Source organism: Euprymna scolopes, chromosome 23 (genome assembly GCF_053919585.1).
Source record: "Euprymna scolopes isolate OS-2025 chromosome 23, ASM5391958v1, whole genome shotgun sequence".
NCBI classification, from domain to species: Eukaryota; Metazoa; Mollusca; class Cephalopoda; order Sepiida; family Sepiolidae; genus Euprymna; species Euprymna scolopes.
Window position 1 is genome coordinate 995,953 of NC_136504.1, and position 19,391 is coordinate 1,015,343.

Sequence of the window (19,391 nt, forward strand, 5' to 3'; positions counted from 1 at the left end):
ATGGCTTTGTAAATAAGTGCATAAGTATCATGTAAGAAATGTCTTTCCTACCCACTCAATTTTCCTCCCTGCAGAAGCAAATGAATTCCACAAACAAAGCCATACCTTTTAAACTCAAATTTTATTCACAATGTAACAGCAATGAAAGTTCTTTGGGTCTGGTAATTCCTTTGCAAAACGGTGGCCGAATTTGCTTCCATACACATGGAGCCTTTAGTTAGAATTCCTTTGTTGGAATGTTAGTTCATTGTTTCTTTGGATGGATCCATGTTGTACATGGAGAACACGGCGGGAATGATGGCGCCTATATTCAGGCATAAAGTTAGTCCCATAGGACTCATGAAGAAATAAGATAAGTTCCAATAATTGGATAATAACATGCCGGACGGTAGTAGAATGTCCTCCTTGGTTTGAATAGGTTCAGTAAATAGGTTGTCTCTGTTTGTAGAGTTGAGTCCTTCGTTCACTGACTGTTTGGTGTCCATGAAGGAATTATCTTGGCTCCCTTGACAGAGGTGCCGCTGAGTTGACTCTAACCCATTCTGTTTTTTTTTTCTTAGACTGAAAAATAAGCATGAATATAAAAAAAGCGCCAAGTCAACATCACCTGACACATTCAAATTTAAACCAATCACAGACCGGCTAGCAAACCTTTTAGGCAGCCTAAAAGAAACATGGCCGTTGAATATGGAATTTCTCGGTTGTTTTTAGGTTTATATCAGAGAGTGTAATAGAAATGTTCGATGATAAACCCAGGTAAAATAATGAGTTCAAAAACGTACAACGTACTGTACATGCAATAACCATTATCCCTGAGTGGCTTCCGGGCCTTGATAAGTGGTGACCTCCTTGTAAAAAAAAAAAAAAAAAAAAAACTCACAAGAGATATTTTTTATATTTGTTTAAAATGGAAATTTACATTAATGTAAAAACAAAGTTTGTATATCGATGAAGTCTGAGTTAAAAATTTAAGAAATGTGAATTTATCCACAGGTTTGAAAAATTTTAATCAAAACCTCTCCACTCAATTACACAAATTATATTTGATTAAAAATTATTAATAATAGTTGTTTTTTTTTACATGGGGGTCACCACTTATCAAGGCCCGGAAGTCACTCAGGGATAAGGGTTATTGCGTGTACAGTAAGCAAAGAGATACTTCTGTAGTAATCGTTAGTATTGGAGATTTGATAAAGTGTCTTACTTTAGGGGGCAATTCATCAGGAATTTGTTTATGTTGGACTTGAAGATATCCAAGTTGTAGTTAGGTAGGAAACAGGCAAACGGAAAAGACTTCCACAGGTGTGCACTTCTAAGAAAGAAGCTTTGTTCATGGAATCTACGTTTTGATTTAGGCACAGATAAAGAGTGGGGAAACTTACTGACAGTGGTTTCAGCTAGGCAGGTGGTTTTCGTGAAAGATTGGTGAGGGGGGACCATTGATTGGAGCTTGGATGAGCACTTGCCATGGAAATAACGATAAAACAAAGGTTTGCAACGTCTTTTCTGTGATAGAGAGGTTGCAGTGAAGAGTAAAATGGCATCCCCCACTAAGCCACAAAGTCTATTGTGTACTCTGTCAAGGCAGGATAGGCTGTTTTTAACAGCTCTAGCCCAGATGTGGCAGCAGTACTCCATCCTTGGACGTACTTGGCTTTTATACAGATAGAGAATTGCATCAGGAGTGAGATATCTTCTGGAGCGGTAGAAGGATCCTACCATTTTTCCAGCCTATCCCTATTGTTCCTTTGTTTTCATTGTAGAAAGAAAGTTCAGTGAGGAAAGTTAACAGTATTTAAAATAAATAAGTTTGATTAACAGACGATTATGAGAAAAATTAATGCGTTATGTGTATGTGTGTTCATTAATGTTTGCATGCATATGCTTATGATTGTGTATGCATGAGTTGAAAAAGGTGCACGAGGACGGTGGATAGTAAGACAAACTCTGTTGTGGATATTTTATAAAATTCAAGATGAATTGAAAACGACAATTTTGATAAATTGAAAGAAATGAATCTGATTGACTTGGAATATTTTTTTATTTGTTTTTATTAATTCAAGTGAGTGTTTGTGCAGAAACCATTTTAAGCATTTTCATTTTGGCGTCAAAAGGTAAACTTTGCTACAGTCGTTATTTATTATAATTACTGTTGGAACAATGGAGAATTAGAAAAATTTGTGCATATTTTCCGATGCCAAAAACGATTCCTTTAATTCTTTTTTTATTTGATTTTGCTTAAAACAAAATCTTCCACTTTTGATAGTAATAATAAAATAATAAATATTCATTGATTTTAAACTAGCAGTAAAGCTAAAAGCTATAGATCATTCCCCCCCCCCCCAAGTGTGTTTTTACATTTGAGAAAATATATGCACATTTAACATTCATTTTTATGATAACCAAGGAAAAATAACAATTTTATTGTTAAATATTTGAAGATTTATAAAATATCAGAATCGGAGAGAGATATTGGAATTGTCCCATCACTAGTTATAACTAAAATGGTGTGTTTGTGTTTCTCGTCTCTACATGCCTTGCACATTTTTTTTTATTCAATATTGATATATTAAAATAACAAATTGCAATAGTGTAAAATGAAACAAAAATAACTTATAAACCTATTAAAAAAAAAATTATGGAGAGGGAGTGTCTGCACTTTAGACGGAGTTATCTCCCCGTGGCACCCCCCCCCTCTCTTCCTTGGAGTATAAAAATTCAAACATAGCTACCTTTAGCTTGCTGTCATAAAAATTGTTTTTTCGCTGTTAAAAAAAAAGAAAACAAAACAAAACTATCTGATTAAATTCAGTAAAAAATGTTTTTTTTTTTTTTTTCAGAGAAATTCATTCCATAATGGGTACATAGAAAATAACTTTTTCGATATTTTCATTTTTTAATGTCTTGATTAAACAAGTACCGAATAAATAATAGACGGAAATGACACAAACACACTAATAATAATTTTTTGGTGCTTCTTTGTAAGAAATAAAATTAATCACACCCACCCACACACACACAAGTGATGATCAAAGCTAAATGCTTCCCATGGTCGTTTTTCTTTCTCTTTCTCCTCTTCCTTCCTTATTGATCTCATGATATATAATTTTATGTAATTTTTATTCTTCATTTCTTATTTATGATATGAATTGCTCCACTTAAGCACGTAAAGCTTTTTACTGTCTTGATAGGTTTGCTTTGCTAAAAATTATAACTTTAACAAGTTCGTTTATTATTAATTATATATATATATATATATATATATATATATATATATATATATATATATATATATATATATATATTAGTGTTGGGATGATTAATCGGAATCAAAAAAATCTGAACTTTTTGGAGTATCATAATTGGAAAAATGTATGTCTATTTTCTGATGCCAAAAACGATTCTTTTTATTGTTTTTGTTTGTTTTTATTTAAAACTTAATTTTCCACGGCTAATATTAATGATTAAATTTATTGTGGACAATGTGTATGATATTGAACACACACACAAAAAAAATTATTTCAAAGCAAAGCCTGGAAAAATCATGGATTACATAGAAAAATGCGAGCATAAAAATTAATATGGTTAAGATTAAGCTAAGAAAAGTAAAAGGACTAGTTGTTAAAAACTGGAAAAGAAAAAGATGAGATAATCTAGTAAAAAATATAAATTTATAATTCAAAATATTGCAGCGTTAATCATTTATAAATAATGTTAAATTGATTTTCTTTAAAATTTCTTAATGTTGCAATATTTTAAGTTACAAATTATATTTTTACTAGAATATCTTTTCTTTTCTGGTTTTAACAACTAGTCCTTTTACTTTTCTAAGTTTACTAATAATTATATTACTTTTCTAAGTTTACTAATAATTATATTACTTTTCTAAGTTTACTAATAATTATATTACTTTTCTAAGTTTACTAATAATTATATTACTTTTCTAAGTTTACTAATAATTATATTACTTTTCTAAGTTTACTAATAATTATATTACTTTTCTAAGTTTACTAATAATTATATTACTTTTCTAAGTTTACTAATAATTATATTACTTTTCTAAGTTTACTAATAATTATATTACTTTTCTAAGTTTACTAATAATTATATTACTTTTCTAAGTTTACTAATAATTATATTACTTTTCTATGTTTACTAATAATTATATTACTTTTCTATGTTTACTAATAATTATATTACTTTTCTATGTTTACTAATAATTATATTACTTTTCTATGTTTACTAATAATTATATTACTTTTCTAAGTTTACTAATAATTATATTACTTTTCTAAGTTTACTAATAATTATATTACTTTTCTAAGTTTACTAATAATTATATTACTTTTCTAAGTTTACTAATAATTATATTACTTTTCTAAGTTTACTAATAATTATATTACTTTTCTAAGTTTACTAATAATTATATTACTTTTCTAAGTTTACTAATAATTATATTACTTTTCTAAGTTTACTAATAATTATATTACTTTTCTAAGTTTACTAATAATTATATTACTTTTCTAAGTTTACTAATAATTATATTACTTTTCTAAGTTTACTAATAATTATATTACTTTTCTAAGTTTACTAATAATTATATTACTTTTCTAAGTTTACTAATAATTATATTACTTTTCTAAGTTTACTAATAATTATATTACTGTTCTAAGTTTACTAATAATTATATTACTGTTCTAAGTTTACTAATAATTATATTACTTTTCTAAGTTTACTAATAATTATATTACTTTTCTAAGTTTACTAATAATTATATTACTGTTCTAAGTTTACTAATAATTATATTACTGTTCTAAGTTTACTAATAATTATATTACTTTTCTAAGTTTACTAATAATTATATTACTTTTCTAAGTTTACTAATAATTATATTACTTTTCTAAGTTTACTAATAATTATATTACTTTTCTAAGTTTACTAATAATTATATTACTTTTCTAAGTTTACTAATAATTATATTACTGTTCTAAGTTTACTAATAATTATATTACTGTTCTAAGTTTACTAATAATTATATTACTTTTCTAAGTTTACTAATAATTATATTACTTTTCTAAGTTTACTAATAATTATATTACTTTTCTAAGTTTACTAATAATTATATTACTTTTCTAAGTTTACTAATAATTATATTACTTTTCTAAGTTTACTAATAATTATATTACTTTTCTAAGTTTACTAATAATTATATTACTTTTCTAAGTTTACTAATAATTATATTACTTTTCTAAGTTTACTAATAATTATATTACTTTTCTAAGTTTACTAATAATTATATTACTGTTCTAAGTTTACTAATAATTATATTACTGTTCTAAGTTTACTAATAATTATATTACTTTTCTAAGTTTACTAATAATTATATTACTTTTCTAAGTTTACTAATAATTATATTACTGTTCTAAGTTTACTAATAATTATATTACTGTTCTAAGTTTACTAATAATTATATTACTTTTCTAAGTTTACTAATAATTATATTACTGTTCTAAGTTTACTAATAATTATATTACTTTTCTAAGTTTACTAATAATTATATTACTTTTCTAAGTTTACTAATAATTATATTACTTTTCTAAGTTTACTAATAATTATATTACTTTTCATGCTCATATTTTTCTATGTAATATATATAAGTGTCGATTTATTTTTTTAGTGATAAGGAAATATTAGGTATTAGTGTCTCCTACCTAGGAGATCAAGGAATTAGTTTTCCTGAAGAAATATTGCCTCTATTTTTTTGGACATAAATATATCTTATTTATTCTTATGTAGAGCAGTGAAACATGTGAGTACTGTTTTAAAAAGTAAAAATAAGAATAAATAATACAGGGTGGAGTATAAATACTGTTAAAAAATAAAACTTGGATTAATCCCAACAAAATAATTTATTACAAAATGCAATTACAAAAAATGATTCCCAAATACTAAAGGAACAACATGGCATAAGTATTTTTCAAAATGTTTCCCTTGAGCCTTCACTACACTATGAAATCTTTTAGGAAATTCATCCATAACAGCATGCACAATATCTTACAGTATTTTTTCCCAGCATTTGTTCAATTCTATCTTAAAAGCTTCAATTTTTTGTACGAGAAGTAGAGCAGGCTTTGCTCTCCAGGATTGACCTCAAAGAATGATCAAGGGCATTAACATCAAGTGATAAGGGAGGCCATTCTTCTTTGGTGATTCAGGACAGTTTCTCTAAATTACTGCTGTGTTATATGAACAGTGTAGTTTGTCGCACTATCTTGTTGGAGAGTCAAAACTTCATAACGGTACACAGAATTACACAATGGGGTCAGTGCACCTCCAAGAATGTCCTCAATATAACGTTTTTGACTTCTTGAGGGAGAAAAACAAAATGGAGATTTCCCTCTGTCAAAAATGGCTGCCCAGCCTATCACTGATGTTGGTTTCTGCGTTCTGTATTATCAGGTATTGCCTCACGACTTCTCACAAGGACTCTATCATTTTGATGATTGTGGGAGTTTTGAAGTCAGCTCCACCTTTTCATCCTTGAAGATGATGTTACTCTTAGATACGGTTTAACAAGAGTCAACTCCTGATAAGTATTTTTGCAGTTGTGGGTATAGAGAGAAGCTCCCCCTTTTCAAACGTATAGGATGATATCTGTAAGTCACTTCTTCATATTCTTCGCATTGTCCTTGATTACATTTGCACTTCCTTTTCCATTTGTCTCATGGATCTTGAGTTTCGCCTGATTTTTTTCCCTAACATTTTTTATGAATGTATGTGTTCTCGAGGTGTGGGGACAACCTGATTGTTGTCTATCTTTGATTGACAAAATTTCCAGGTAACGATCAATCGTCCTTTTTATAAGCATTCTGTTGATTTTGAGATTTTTCTCTAACCTGAATATTTCTGGTGGACGCAAGCATTTCTTATGCTGCTCTGTAACGAATCTTTTCTTCAATTCAACAGACATTGTTAAAAATTAGTATCTTCTGTTTTTGAAAGATAAGAAATCATATATTACATTATCATATAATGACAATTTTAATATTATCATAAAATATATTTCCAAAGTTTTGTAAAAGGATTTATGCCCCACCCTGTATATACATATATGTCCCATCAAGAGGAACGACTTAATGCGGGTATTTGTGTGCAAGAGAGGAAAACTCTCTACCACTTTGATGAATTTGAATATAACAGTATACCCACACTTCTACTATTACTAATAAAAAAAACAATAACAAAATTAACAATATATATGTATGTATCACTTATGTGTCTATATATAAAAGCCAATGTAAAAATGTATTACTAAAAACAATTTTTCAATTATATTTTTGTTGTTGTTTTAAACAAAAAAAAATCTTCTTGCATCATGATTTTGATTTCTAAATAATTTCTCATATTTTCGAGTAACTCATGCTTCAAATGTAGAGATATTGAATCTGATAAGTATACACTCATGATCAACATTTCTCTACAAAAACTGGAACATTAAAAAAACAGTCTCCCATAACATTGGAAGAAGTTGGATGTATATGGTGAGACGTTGTTATATCTCAACAATAAAGAAAAAAAAAAATGAAAAAAATTGACATCTAATTCAAAAAAGTTGGTAAGGTTGAAATATTTGATTTTTAATATATTTTTCATTTATTTTCAAAAAAAAAAAAATAGCATCTAAGTGATTTTTCATAATTCTATTCTATTTTTGTTTCAGTTTGAACGTCCACCACCCAAGATTCCATACAAAGCCATTATTTTGGCCACAGTTTTATTTGCTGGTGGGACGTTATTAATAGTTATTGGTGCCCTTTTGATAACAGGCGACATCAGCAGTAAGGTAAGCACGATTTCCCCTCCGTTCTTTAAAGTTCAGTTTTTGGTGGTTGTGATGCTTTGTTTGTTTTTTTTGTTTTACAAAGGAGCCACCAATTCTCAAGGCCTAGAGGCTACTCGAGGATAAGTGTACAGTAGTCAATTGAACAATATTGTAGTAATTGTTAGTGGAAATTTGGTAAATTGGATTACTTAAGGCGACGACTCATCAAGAACTTGTTTACATTGGACTTGAAGATGATCATAGTAAAGTCAGCTGGAAAGCAAGCAAATGGAAAAGGCGTGGAATTCTAAGAAAGAAGCTTTGTTCATGGAATCTACGTTTAAGTTTAGGATAAGATAAAGAGTGGAGGAAACTATTGATAGTGGTTTCAGCCAGACAAGTGTTTTTCATGAAAGTTTAGTGAGGTGGTGACCGTAGATTGGAGCTCAGACAAACACTTGCCATGAAAACAGAAATAAAGCAGAGACAGAATTTCCTCTTCTGTGGGAAAGAGGTTGCAGGGAAGAGAAATGGCATCCCCTACTAGGCTATGAAGTCTATTTTGAACTCTGTCAAGGCAGGATAAGATCTTTCTAGCAGCTCCTACTCGGATGTGGTAATAGTATTCCATCTGTGGAATGAAGCAATTTAAAATATAATGATGGAACCAGTTATGCAGTTTCACTTTTACTGATCTAATTCATTCTACCATAAAATATATTTATGGCTTGAATCTCAATAAAATCAGAGGTTGAAAAAATGTACAAATTATGATTCATTCTTTAACAGTGACCCATCCTTTCCCATCTATGAACTGCACTCAACTTGCTTCACTTTAGTTGTCTGATGAGAGCTGTGTTTAACATTTTACTATAAAAACCATTGGAAAAAGGTGTATGTGGGTTTCTAAATTCCCTTTTGTTGTTGGGAAAAGGAATTCTGTACATCACGTATTGCATTTTAAGCATTAATTCCGGATACTTCTTGTTGGTATTCCTAACAATTAGGGTGGGAGGTCGATCGTATCACACATAAGCTGACTTGGGAATTTCATAGGTCTTGTAGTGATGGAGCTTTTTTTTCTTTTACATATTAACTAACACAAAAATGTTTTGATATTCCATAAAACAGATAAACCAAACCTTATAAAAAACACAAAATTTTTTTGTTTGTTTTTACTGCTTTCTAACTCCCAAACAAGGCATGGTGCCATTTGGATGCATGGCATGTTGCAAACCTGTCTCTGCTCTATCGTTATTTTCATGGCAAGTTCTCAACTGAACTTCAATCTATTGTTTCCCCTTGCCAAACTTTCACAAAAAAATACTCTACTAATTACAATCACTATATACAATTTCCCCACTCTCTAACAGTGCCTAAATCTAAACACAGATCCATGAACAAAGTTTCTTTCCCAGAACTTCCCACCAGTGGAATGCTGTTTTGCTGGCCTGCTTCCTGATTTAATACAACATGGTAGCCTTCACATCAAATATAAACATGTTCTTGTTGAGCTCTCCAAATGATTAGCAATTGTTTGATATGAAGGGTTTTTCCCACATTGATCAAAACTAATTGCTTTTATGGAGATCCCAGCTGAGAAGGCCAGCAAGTGACGTTCGCTTTCGATTCAATTTCGCTTTTATACAAAAAACACAAACACGCGAGAGGATGGAATAGCTTGAATTTTATAAAAGTCGATCAAAATATATCTAGAGACAACGTCCCTAAACAAATCGTAGATATTATAATCTAGGGAGTATATAAAAAGTTCTAAAGAATAGTACCCCCCCCCCCCCGAGAAGCCCGGCGAAAAAAAAAGCCTTTGCTGGACATACAAAAATGTGTGCGGACGTTTTGTCATATATATATATATAAAATGAAAATTACAATTGAATTTACCAAAATGATCCAAGATGGTAAAATTAAACTCCGCGGATTAAGGACTATCCATTTATCTAGTGTTTCCTTTTCAGATTAAATATGTTTTTAATTCATTTCAAAGTGTTTTTTAACATATTTTATTAACTGTTTGCTCATATATATATATATATATATATATATATATATATATATATGTATATATATATATATAGATGATAATAAGCAAAAAAACTTATTTTATTAATATGAAATTTTTTGAAAAGCATCTATTTTTCCCTGTACCTTACACACATCCTTAAATTGTTTTTCTAAGGATGTGTTTAGTTCAACAGCAAACAAAACATCTGCAAGCTTAGCTACCCACTTATCATAAAACAATGAGTTCATGAAATTTCTCAGTATTTTGTTACTGTAAAATAATTTAATTTCTTCGTGTAAGACTAACAGTCAGGTCAGCATTTTATCCTGCGAAAGCTGTCTCGTCTCAACATGAGAGAAAATGAAGGGAATACTGGGAACCCATTTCTTCACAAAGTTTTCAGATATTCAAGAATTGAAATTATTTTTTTTTTTTTTTCACATCAAAGAAGACACAGTGCCACTTTCACATAAGGGATTACTATTTTGGACCAATTATGCAGGAATACTATGTAGGGAGTTGAGCAGCGAGATGTCTGTTTAAATTAGATTTGAACTTCTGCATGTCAGTGCAGTTAGGAAAGTAGGGACCCGGGTGGGAATTTCAAGGTCTAGCAGTTCGAAGGAAGAAACTGTTTGAGTAGCATCTAGAGATCTCTACAGTGAAGGGGTGGGAGTTTGCTGCTTGTTGGGTTAGTCATGGGTATTTATGTTGAGGGAGGAGCACAGGTGCTTGGAGTTCATCATACACTTGCTGAGATAAGGTTATTCAACAAGCTAATCCAGTAAACAAATTATTAGATGTTTTTACTGTGAAATGATATAACATTTTTCCAAAATCAAATTTTTTTGTTTTTTATGTAATAATTACGGCAAATAGGTGTATTAATATTTTCCTGTCATGAGCTCACAGCATAAAATACAATTAAGTTTTGAAGCAAAATATTACTCTAAAAAAAACATTCGCTGGTAAATTTCATTTTTGAAATCTATCTTACCAATAAATTACTAGTGATATTAAAAAATGCTTTTTGTATTTGCAATCATATTTTGAAGTCTAAAGTCATTCATTTTTTCAAAACCATCTTGTTTCCATTCAACTAACAATTGCTCTTAAAAATAAATGTCATAAAATATTTACGATACCGTGTGAAACAAGCCATAATGTGTAGGAAAATATTCCTTTTGTAAAATGAATAAAACGTTTAAATAATAATTTCTGGTTTAAAATTTATGCATTTATATTTATAGAATACAAGAATCTTATGATACAGAGTTTAATAAATGTAAGTGGTTCATGTTTGTGGAATCAATGCCTGAAATTGAAAACAATAACAGAATTATTAATGATACTATTGATGTTACCCCCACCCCACATGAGGAAGTAACCAACCGCTTGCAGGCCTTATGGAAATCTCTTAGCCACTGTAAAATGGCACAAATTCTAGTGGTATGGCCATGTAATGAAATCAACAGGATTTGCTAAAACAATAATGAATGGGGATAGTAGGAGGAAGAATAAGTAATGGGAAGATAACATGAGGGAATGGATAAGTTCGAGGCTCAACGGCAACATCACAATAGCACAGGATGGAGAGGATGGAGAGAGCTGGTGAGAGTTTCTTTTGAGGTGCCCCCAGCCAGACTGCAGGGATAGATAGATATATAGATAGACTCTCTCCAAAAGTATTAGGGATTAAAAAACAAACAAAAAAAACTGTAGGATTATGATTATTCAAAGAGTGGAGGTTGTAGAAAAAAAAAACTTGTTTTAAAATCATCCAATTTTGTTTGAAACGAGTAAAAAAAGTTCAAATTAAATAGAAATTAAGGAGCTCATCATAAATAATTATTTCCTGTATAGATTCCTGATTTTGGCTAGATGCACCTGAAGAAGATTTAAAGTTACATCGACTCAAAAAAATGGTGAGAATAATATCCAAAATGAGAAGAAATAATCCAACTAACTTGATTAACTTTTTGCTCCATTCAAAATTTATTGATAGTAAAATAATAAAAGCAATCTGCTGATCATTCCTATTATGAACAAACCATAAAATTGTGATAATTCAAAGAGCAGAGGTTGTAGAGGAAAAAATAAAATAAAACTTGCCAATTTTGTTTAAAAATATCGTAAAATATCGGGATGTTTGTAGTGCCATGTCGCGCATGGAAAGGGACCGGTGGGCTTTCCTGAGGCCACAATCCTGTGGGTGAGGACAGCTGATGGTCTACTTGTATTGCATGTCTGGTATTCTGCACAACTACTTGTCCAGCACCCCCTCACTCACTCACCCTAACTGAAACTTTTAAATAAAATAAAATGAAATGACAGCTCAAGCAAAAGTTACGTTTAAACCAGGACCAAACTCAAAGAAAACCAACCTGCCTCCTCCCTTGAGGCTTGCATTTACTAATATCCGCGGGCTTAGAACTAACTTAGATGATGTCGAGTCATTTCTCCTTGTAAACACCCCGGACATCTTAGCATTAAGTGAAACTAACCTTCACTCCTCCATTCCCTCTAACCACTTTAACATGCCTGGTTATCTCCCACTCTACCGTAAGGACTCGGACAGACATATGCATGGACTTGGAGTCTATATTCGTAACACCCTCCCCCTGACTAGAGAAATAAAACTAGAATCAGAGGACCAGGCCTTTATGTGCTTCAGACTAAATATGCAACACAATATTAACTACTTGTATTTTCTCTACCGCTCTCCCTCAAACCAAGACTGTACCCTAATAAACAAAGTCTCAGACAGCATAGATATAGCACTCTCCCTCGATACTAGCGCACAAATACATGTATTTGGTGACTTCAATGTCCACCACAGTAACTGGCTAGGAGTCTCTAATCATACAGACGTAGCTGGTAGCGCAACACATAGCTTCTCTATATCCCATTCCCTATCTCAGTTGGTTACATTTCCGACACGTTTCCCAGACCAGCAAGATCAACATGCCTCACTTCTAGATCTCTTTCTGACAACAGTTCCCAATGACTGTACAACAAATGCCCACAGCCCACTCGAGAATGCTGATCACGCTGTGATAATGGTAGAAATCAGCCTAAATTCTTGCCCTAAAACTGAAGACCCACTACTCAAAACAACGAGGTATTACAAAAAGGCTGATTGGGAAGCCATCAGGGAGCTCATCAGAGATGCCCCATGGCAAAATATCTTTACTCTTCCAGCAGAACAGTGTGCAAATGAGACCACTGAATGGTTCAAAACTGCTATTGAAGCACATGTGCCCGCACGGAAATTCTATAGCAAGCCCCACTCCCCCCAATGGTTTACTTCTGCTTGTGCAGCTGCCATTTGTCAAAGGCAGCATGCGTTCTGCAGATTCAACCGACATAAGTCCAGCTCAAATAAACAGAAGTTTATAGAAGCTAGAAATAATTGTAAGAGAGTGATAGACAGCTAAGACAGATTACTCTGAAACCACCAGAAAACGCATCGAAGCACAGAATTTAGGAACCCGGGATTTTTGGAAAATCTACAACAGCGTAGTAAATAATGGACAGTCAACTATTCCCCCACTATCAAACAATCATGAGGTTGCTTGCACAGCAACTGACAAGGCTAATCTGCTTGCCAGTCGGTTTGCCTCTAACTCCACACTGAACTCGGTACACCACTCACTCCCTGATTTTCCTCTGCGAACAGATGCCTCACTAGACGATTTGAAAATCACCCCTTCTCAGGTACATGCTATTATTAAAAACCTAGACACCTCAAAAGCATGTGGACCAGATCTCATCCTGGCTGTGCTATTAAAAAAATGCTCTGCCGAGATTGCTCCAGTTCTCTCCAAACTTTACAATAAATGCCTTAACGAATCTTGTTTTCCCAACTGCTGGAAAACCGCCTCTGTGGTACCAGTCTTCAAGAATTCTGGTGAAAGAACTGACCCACTAAATTATCGCCCCATTAGCCTCCTCCCGCTTTTCGCCAAAATATTTGAGTCCTTAGTTAATCAAGCCCTAGTCCAGCACCTAACAGCTGCTAAACTCCTGACTGACAAACAATATGGATTCAGGTAAGCCCGTTCAACAGCAGATATCTTAACTGTAGTTTCTGAACGTATATACCGTTCATTGGATAAAACAGGGGAGGGTAGAGCGGTGGCCCTCGATATATCTAAGGCTTTTGACAGGGTATGGCACGATGGTCTTCTAAGGAAAATTAGATCATATGGAATCACTGGAAGAATTCATAATGTAATTAAATCCTTCTTAAGTAATAGAAAAATCAAAGTTGTCCTCGACGGTCGTACATCCAAACAATACGACATAAATGCGGGAGTACCTCAGGGGTCTATTCTTGGACCTCTATTATTCCTGTTATTCATAAACGACCTCCCTGATAAAATTGTTTCAGAGATGGGTATATTTGCCGATGACACCACTCTCTATAACAGATATGAGGGGAAAACAAATGAACACATATCCAAGGAAATGGCAGAAACGCTAGAGGATGACCTCCAATCTGTAGTGGAATGGGGACAAAAATGGTTGGTCACATTCAATGCTGCTAAGACTAAGCTTGTTTCCTTCAATAACTACAAGAAATCTTCTCTGCCACCAATAGCAATGGCCAAGAACACATTACCTGAAAGTACTTCTTTTAAACTCCTCGGCCTAATGTTTACAGGGAATATGGACTGGAATAGATACATTGAGAGCATTGCCAAGGCTGCTGCAAGGAAGGTTGGCTCCCTCTACCGTGCTAGAAAACTACTTAGGCCTGACAGTATCCTATACCTCTATAAGGCAACCATTCGCCCATGTATGGAGTACTGTTGTCACATCTGGGCTGGTGCATCTGCTTCTTGTCTCTCGCTCCTGGACAGGGTTCAAAAGAGAGTCGCCAACCTGATAGGTCCTGAACTGTCATCTAGGCTTCAACCTCTGTCCCATCGACGAGATGTTGCATCCCTCTGCCTGTTCTACAAATACTTCAATGGTGAATGCTCTGACGAACTGCAAACAGTTCTACCTCCCCGACGTAACTACCCCCGACAAACCCGAGAAGCTACTAAGTCTCATCCCCAATAGTTTCTTCCCCAGAACTGCGGGTCTTTAGAACTCCCTTCCGGGATTCTGCTTTCCCAACTGCAATGATATGCAGAAGTTCAAGTGTAATGTTAACAAACATCTTTCTACTCATCTCCCTTCAAAATGACCCCGCTAATTAAGTCCCTGATAGTAGCCCCCTGCTTCAAAGTGGCACTGTGCCTTGTTTGGGGTGAAAATTGAATAAAAAAAAAAAAATAAAAATAAAAAATCTAATAGTACAGAACCTATCATAAGTAAATATTGTTTTTTGTTTGTTATTTAAACATTTCTATTTCATGTTTCATTCAAAAGCAGAAATTGTATATTTTTACAGCTCCTCTATATCTCATTCGCTACAACAGTTACGTTTCCGACACGTTCCCCAGACTAGCAAGATCAACAAGCCTCACTTCTAGATCTATTTCTGATCACAGTTCCTGATGATTGTGTAACAAATGCCCATAACCCACTCAGGAATGCTGATCACGCTGTGATAATGGTAGAAATCGCCCTAAACTCTTGATCCAAAGCTGAAGAGACATTATTCTAAACGACAAGTTATAAGAAGGCTGACTGAAAAGCCATCAGGGATCTCATCAGAGATGCCCCATGGTGAAATATCTTTTCTCTTCCTGCAGAACAGTGCGCAAATGAAACCACTGAATGGTTCAAAGCGGCAATTGAAGCTCATGTTCCCACGCGGAACCCCACTCTCCCCAATGGTTTACTTCTCTTTGTGCAGCTGCCATTGCACAAAGGCAGCATGCATGCCACAGATTTATGTGACACAAGTCCAGTACAAACAGACAAAAGTTTATTGAAGCTAGAAGTAATTGTAAGAAAGAAATAGCGACAGCTAAGAGAGAATGCACCGGAACCACCAGAAAACACGTTGAAGCGCAGAAATTGGGAACTCATGATTTCTGGAAAATTTACAACAGTGTAGTAAACAATGGGCAATCAACACTTCCCTCACTATTGAACAGTCATGAGGTTGTTTGCATGGCAACCAAGAAGGCTAACATGCTTGCCAGTCGGTTTGCCTCAAACTCTACATTGGACCCTCCTAGACTTTCCTTTGCAGACTGACACCACGAGAGATGATCTGAAAATCACCCCTTCTTAGGGGCATGATATCATAAAAAAACCTAGACACCTTAAAAGCCAAAATATTTGAATCCATAATTAACCAAGCTCTAGTTCATCACCTTACAGTTGCTAAACTTCTAAGCGACCAACAATACGGATTTAGGCAAGCCTGTTCTACAGCAGGTATCCTAACTGTAATCTCTGAACGTGTGTACCATACACTGGATAAAGTAGGGTAGGGCAGGGCAGTAGCCCTAGATATATCTTAGGCTTTTGACAAGGTATAGCATGATGGTCTTCTCAGGAAAATCAGATCATATGGTATCACTGGATGAATACTTAACATAATTAAATCCTTCTTAAATAAGAGAAGAATCCAGGTTGTCCTTGATGGTCATACATCTAAACAATATAAATGTGGGTGTACCTCAGAGGTCTATCCTTAGACCTCTATTATTCCTAATATTCATAAATGACCTCTCTGATAAAATTTTCTCTGAGATGGGTATGTTTGCTGATTACACCATGCTCTATAACAGGCACGAGAGGGAGAATGAATGAACACATATCTAAGACAATGGTAGAAACACTAGAGGAAGACCTCCAATCTGTAGTGGAATCGGGACAAAAATGGATCGTCACATTCAATGCTGTCAAGACTAAGCTTGTTTCCTTCAATAATTACAAAAAACTTTCTTAACCAACAATACCTATGGCTAAAGTTACATTACCTGAAAGTACTTCGTTCAAACTCCTCATCTTAATGTTCATAGGGAACCTGAGTTGGAACAGATACATTGAGAGCATTGCCAGGGTTGCTCTGAAGGTGGGCTCTCTCTACCCTGCTAGAAAGTTACTTATGCCTGAAAGTATCCTGTACCTCTACAAGGCCACCATTTTCCCATGTATGGAGTATTGTTGACACATTTAGGCTGGTGCATCTGCTACTATTCTCTCACTCCTGGACAGGGTTCAAAGAGAGTCACCAACCTGATAGATCCTGAACTGTAATTTAGGCTTCAACTGCTGTTCCATCGACGAAATGTTGCATCCCTCTGCCTATTTTACAAGTATTTTAATAGTACATGTTCTGATGAACTACAAGACCTTGTATCCCCTCGACATAAATACCCCCGTCAAACCCAACAGGCAACAAAGTCCCACCCCTACACAGTAGAAATCCCGAGATGTAAGAAAGCCTTCTACTCTAGCAGTTTTGGGGAAAGAAACTATTAGACTCTGGAATTCTCTTCTAGGTTCCTGCTTCCCCAACTGTACCGACGTGCAGAAGTCCAAGTGTAATGAACAGACATCTTGCTGCATAACTCCCTACATAGTATCCCTGCAATTATGTTCCTGATAATAGCCCTCCTACATCAAAGTGGCACTGTGCCTTGTTTAGGGTGAAAATGTAATTTTTTTTAAAAAGAAAAAGAGAGAAAAGCATTGTCGAACTTAATGAACTGAGCTGTCATTGTTTAAGTGCCCGAAAGTATACCACATAGTCCATGAAAGATGAGAAAAATACATTGAACCACCACCCCGAGAGAGTAGGCCAGTGAACATGACAGCGTAATGTCACTTTCTGATCAACTTGTAGGTATAGAAAGTTTCCAGTGTTCAACCACAGGGTCACGCTAACAGGCATAAAAAATATGGCTGTCTTACCGAATGTCCATGTATGTTCTTCTAAAGAGAAAGAACAATTCTCCATTTGGATAATAATTATGATTGCACATTGGGATAATTTTAATCTAACAAAATATAGTAAGTGAACTCCTTTTTTAACTTTTATTTCTATCGGAGAAAGTCAAATATTTCAATTTATTTTTTTTTTTTATTGCAAAACAATTTTTAGATCATATTTTTCAGTCCGTTCTTTTAATAATAAATAAAACTTTTCACTGAGTATTTCCAAATATTTTAAAGTTAGCATTTTTCACAACAGTTTTTTTTTTTACGATCGATGAATTTTCAATATTTTAGCACCAGGCGTAATTTATTTCTTTGAAATATATTTAAAACTTCAATTTTTTGTTTTTTTTATAACATTGTAACTGTGCCTAAATCAAAACGTAGATTCCATGAACAAAGCTTCTTTCTTGGAACTGCATGCCTGTGGAACTCTGTTCCGCTTGCCTGTTTCCCTCCCGACTTCAACCTGGATGTCTTCAAGTCCAACACAAACAAATTTCTGATGAACCGCCCCCCCCCCTAAGTAATGACACCTTATCAATTCTCCAATACTATTGCTACGCTATCCCATTGAGTACTGTACACACAATAACCCTTATCCCTGAGTGGCCATTGGGCCTTGATAAGTGGTGAACTCCATGTAAAAAAAAAAAATAATAATAATTTACATGACTGAAACAGGAAATAAAATAGGAAATTTTTATTCTCTCCCGAGATATACAAACAACTCAAATTGATTAAAAATTCAGGGTTTGTTTTACTATACACATAGATTCAAAAAAGTTGTCAAAAAACAAATATATAACAAATAAATGTTATCAAAGGCAAGATAAATTATTTTTCTATCTAACTGGATAAGTTTTTAGTGTTTTTATTTAATGTAAAATGTGGGTAATACTAAAAATAGAATTTTTATTTATTTAAAAAATTTTTTTTTTTTTATTGATGTTTCACCCCAAACACTGCACAGCGCCACTTATTTGTGAGGGGCTACTATTAGAGAGCAAACTATGCAAGGATACTATTTATGGAGTTGGGCAGTGAGATGTCTGTTCACATTACACTTGAATTTCTGCATATCAGTACAGTCGGGAAGCAGGGGCCTGGGAGGGAATTTCAACTTGCAGCAGTCTGAGGAAAAAAGCTATTCGAGTAGAAGGCTTTACAGCATCTAGGGATCTCTACAGTGTAGGGGTGGGATTTTGCTGCTTGTTGGGTTTTTCGGGAATATTATCGTTGAGAGGGTACTAGTGCTCGGAGTTTGTCTGATCACTTGCCATTGAAATATTTGTAAAATAGGCACAAGGATGCCACATTTCGGCGTTGGGACAGTTTTGATTCTCTAGTCAATCTATCAGGCCTTCATATGCTTTAGTCTTAACCTGCAACATAGCATTAACTACTTATATTTTCTCTACCATTCTCCCTCGAACCAGGGCTATATCCTAATCAGCCAAGTCTCTAACAGCATAGATACTAACACGCAAGTACATGTATTTGGTGACTTTAATGTCCACCACAGTAATTGGTTTGGTTTCTCCACTTACAAATGCTGTTGGTATCATCACTCATAACTTCTCAATTGCAAATTATTTAAGATTTCTACATGTGATCTCTGTGGATTAAATAAAGGGTTCCATTCGAAATGCTGTGTAGATTCCCAAGTTTGGCAGGAAAATTTCAGAGTTTGAT

At 33.6% G+C, this 19,391-nt stretch overlaps 2 protein-coding genes across 5 annotated transcripts in view; one reads left to right on the forward strand and one right to left on the reverse strand.

Annotated features, from left to right (window-relative positions):
- Positions 1 to 19,391, forward strand: part of LOC145245725 (transmembrane protein 230-like) — a 78,055-nt gene that overhangs the window by 54,864 nt on the left and 3,800 nt on the right. For all 4 annotated transcript variants that reach the window (XM_080107267.1, XM_080107269.1, XM_080107268.1 and 1 more), the window contains one exon: positions 7,721 to 7,843. In XM_080107267.1, coding sequence (XP_079963393.1) covers positions 7,721 to 7,843 — 123 coding nt within the window. The remainder of the gene's footprint in view (positions 1 to 7,720; positions 7,844 to 19,391) is intronic.
- LOC145245723 (ATP-binding cassette sub-family B member 10, mitochondrial-like) overlaps positions 148 to 19,391 on the reverse strand; it is a 97,824-nt gene continuing 78,580 nt past the window's right edge. The window contains exon 13 of the mRNA XM_080107265.1: positions 148 to 561. Within this exon, the coding sequence (XP_079963391.1) occupies positions 240 to 561 (322 nt within the window). The 3' untranslated portion in view covers positions 148 to 239. The remainder of the gene's footprint in view (positions 562 to 19,391) is intronic.